The following is a 3,876-nucleotide window of genomic DNA, read 5'->3' as shown; positions in this document are numbered from 1 at the left end:
TTTATTATAATTTATTATTCTTGATTTACTGCATGAAGGGGCACCCTAGAGGACATTTGGTCTTCTTTTCCCATGTGAAGGGAAGACAACAGGGGGCACTTCCTGTCATTTTTGGCACACTCTATGAGAAATGTTAATCCATGTGCATGAATCTCAACTAAATAAACTATTTACCCTGATAAATTCAATTAAATCACTAATTACCTCTCAGTGTGTCTGATAAGGAAGACAGAAGTTCACACACAAAGGAGGAGAGCCTCATGTCAGAGTCACATGACTGGATAACTTTCAGTCATCGCCATCTAGTGGCCAGTTCCAGGAACTGCCACAGAAAATCCACATCCTCCAGAGTGAACTGTGGTTATTATTGACTTTGGTTTGAGACTCTTTGTCCAGTTTGTCCTGACTGTGTTCAGATAGCCAGGGATGTAAACAGGACAAGGATTCTGACTTGGTTATACATTTTCATGTGACCTTTCAGGAGTCAGGGCTGGTACACACACACACACACACACACACACACACACACACACACACACACACACACAGGCTATGGATGAGTGGTTGAAACAGTTTGCTTGAAAAAGTGATTAAATAATTTAAATTAATGATGACATTTTTCATGAAAAGAAATGGTGGTCTTTGTATTGGAGGACAAAACGTCTTCAGACAGGAACAGATTTCATATCAAACAACAATAATATTTGTCTGTGTTTGAAAACGTGCACTCACATTTCACTTAGTGCTCAGATGGTTCAGGAGGAGAAGGCAGCAAGGAGCAAAAACTAATAAATATAATCATAATTCCTAGAGACAGAGAAGGTGAGTGTGTGTGTGTGTGTGTGTGTGTGTGTGTGTGTGTGTGTAGTCAGGGTTTTGAGCAGCTATTTGAAAGAGGCAACAGTAATGGTAAGTGTGGCACTTTATCACCAATAAATAAAACTTAAATAAAGTGATATAAGTTTATTATTACATTATCAGCTCCAGTTATTACATTTTTTTTTTACCTGGTTAATAATGTAAATACCAGTCAAGTTCTAGTCAGTTCTGCAGCAGACTGGTAAATACCAGTCTGCTGCAGAATGTAGCACCTAGAAAAATGAACCTAAACTTTGCTGCTCATGACTTTCACCCAGAAAATCTTAGACTTTAATTTTTTGTTCCAAAAGTCAGAAGCTACAGGGTTGAAAAGTCAATACAGAGAAAATCTTGCAGCTGAGATGATTCCTTCATTAGTCTTCGAAGGGTTAGATATTTTCATATTGCATCCATTATAACTCGCTCTGGTTAAGACTTCGCCATAAATAAATAAAATGTAAATGCTAAACCAGTAGACCAAAGTGTTCAAGTTATGGGATGGTTATTTGTTTGTCCCTCAGGTGAGCTGTACCTGAGGGTTAAACCAGCTGTGTTTTACTATCATGTTTACGTATTACAACAGTCCTAAACCCAATAACACATTTTCATGTATTTGTGATGGTTATTTCAAGATCAATCAATCAATCAATTTAAGGATCAATGAAACCGTTAGTGAATTAAAGTTTTTTTTTTTTTTTTTTTTTTTTTTGGCATTTCTACTTTATTTGATAGAGACGGTACAGAGAGAGAGGCCTCAGTCAGGGATCAAACCTGGGCTGCTGTTGAAAGTATGCAGACCCGACACATCACACCTCACCAGGTGAGCCACCAGGTGAGTCTCCAGGGTGTGAAATCATGACTGAAAAATAAAATCAACATTAGCAGAAATTCTCAGTAGAACAGAGCTGTATTTGGGTGGTCTGAACTGAGTTTGATGAACTGCAGAAGAAACTGTTGAGGACAACATGAGGTGTTTAGTTAAATATGTCCCACCCTGTAAAGCAGCCCAACTCATCCATTTAATGAGCAGAGACAACAAACCATGTTGAACAGTGGATTTGTCAGTGGAGTCCTCCCTTCAGAGGTTTATTCAGGCCCAGCAGTCTGGACCCCGACCCTTAATCCCCCGGCAGACACACCTGCAGAGGAGAGTATAAAAACCCTGGACTGAGCCGACTCCAACAGCGAGCTTCAAGGAGTCTCTCCGAGGCAAAGCAGCTCTCCAGAGAAGCTCCACTGTCAGAGCCACAGAGCCACCAGACCCACCCTGAAGATGAAGCCCGACTTCCTGCTGCTGCTGCTGCTGCTGGGCCTCTCGCAGGCCCATCCTCTCCAGGAGGAGGGAAGCGGAGAACAGGACCTGGTGGAAGACCCGGAGGCCGTCCACATGGACATCAGCACCAGGATCCTGTCCTCCAACAACGGCTCCAGTGAGATCCTGCTGGAAGGAGACATGGTGGTGCCCAGAACCAGAAACGCCATGTTCTGCTGGACCCACAACTGCCTGTGGAGGAAAGGCTCCGACGGCCTGGTGACCATCCCCTTCACGGTGAGCGGCGACTTCTCGGCCTGGGACAGGCAGAAGATCGAGCGCGCCATGCGGTCCTACCACAGCGGCACCTGCCTCCGCTTCGTCCCCCGTCAGAAGGAGCAGGACTACATCAGCATCCAGAACAGAGACGGCTGCTTCTCGTCTCTGGGCAGAGAGGGAGGCGCGCAGGTCCTCTCCCTCAACAGGCAGGGCTGCCTCTACCACGGCATCATCCAGCACGAGATCAACCACGCTCTGGGCTTCCAGCACGAGCAGACCAGGAGCGACCGCGACCAGTACGTCAGGATCAACTGGGAGAACATCGACCCGCGGATGGCCTACAACTTCTACAGGCAGCACACCAACAACCTGGACACTCCCTACGACTACTCCTCCATCATGCACTACGGCAGGACGGCCTTCTCCGTCCAGTACGGGAGGGACAGCATCACCCCGATCCCCGACCCCACCGTCCAGATCGGCCAGAGGCAGGGCCTGTCCCGCATCGACATCCTGAGGATCAACCGGCTCTACGGCTGCTGACAGCAACACCGACACCTTCAACAGAAAAGGCTCTGAGGCGGCAGATCACTGCTTCACACCCAGTCTGACCCACAAATCCAACATGACACCACATTCAGTCAATTCAAATTGTTTTCTATAATAAATCAAAAGCTGCTAGCTACATCTGTTATTATCTGTGAATGCTATAGAATTCATTTGCTGTTATTAAGTTTTAAATTATTAAAAAATGGAATTTAGTGCAAAAGTCAAATAATTGATGAAGGCTCTGATATCTGGTCTGTAATAAAAACAAAAGGACTGATTATTGTTTCTGTTGCTCATTTTTCCATTGCTACCTTCAAAGACTGTACAGTAAATCTACATTAAGCAATATTACAGGAGAGGTCGTGCTGTTAAACTGACTTTGGCTGTGATTCGGTCGTAGTTAAACGCTCCAGGCAGCAGGATCAGTCGCAGCCTCTCTGAGTTACACCTGAAGAGCTCCTCCTTTTTTTTTTTTAGAGCCATAAAGAAACAGGTGCTCAGTCCCTGCGGCCCGGCGGGGGTGTGATGGGGGTGGGAGCAGGTGGAGAAGTTCATCTGCTCCTTTAACATGAGTGACAACAACAGAGAAAGCTTTAAGGTCCGTGCTCTGTGTGTTTGCTGTCTTCCAGGCGAGGCTGAATTATTGCATTGCTGCATCCTCTCAGTTCCCTCTCTGCTTCCTGCACCTCACAGGAACCAACCGAGGCTCTGACACTTTTTTTTTTTTTTTTGTCTTTGCAAGGCGGCAGGCTTTGCATGTCGACTGTCCCATCTGTCCTCCTCTTGGCATTTCTCACCTCAGCCGCCTGCAGGGACCAAACCAGCTCTGGCATGAGGGGATGATGTTTCCTATAGGCTCAGCAACATAAATGTCACACACTCCTCCAACACACAGTAACCAGGCAAAAAAAAAAACAAACCTACAACAATTCAATTTA

At 45.5% G+C, this 3,876-nt stretch overlaps 1 protein-coding gene across 1 annotated transcript; it reads left to right on the top strand.

The window, feature by feature from the left end:
• The first annotated feature begins 1,648 nt into the window (after nt 1-1,648).
• LOC115357262 (high choriolytic enzyme 1-like) lies at nt 1,649-2,932 on the top strand. The gene is made up of 2 exons (XM_030048682.1): nt 1,649-1,690; nt 2,102-2,932. The coding sequence occupies exons 1-2, from the start codon at nt 1,649-1,651 to the stop codon at nt 2,930-2,932; spliced, it is 873 nt and encodes a 290-aa protein (XP_029904542.1).
• The last annotated feature ends 944 nt before the right edge of the window (nt 2,933-3,876 follow it).

The sequence above is a fragment of the Myripristis murdjan genome, chromosome 3 (genome assembly GCF_902150065.1).
Source record: "Myripristis murdjan chromosome 3, fMyrMur1.1, whole genome shotgun sequence".
Classification (NCBI taxonomy): Eukaryota; Metazoa; Chordata; class Actinopteri; order Holocentriformes; family Holocentridae; genus Myripristis; species Myripristis murdjan.
Note: the sequence above shows the minus strand (reverse complement) of the source record. Positions and strands in the feature narration are given on the sequence as shown.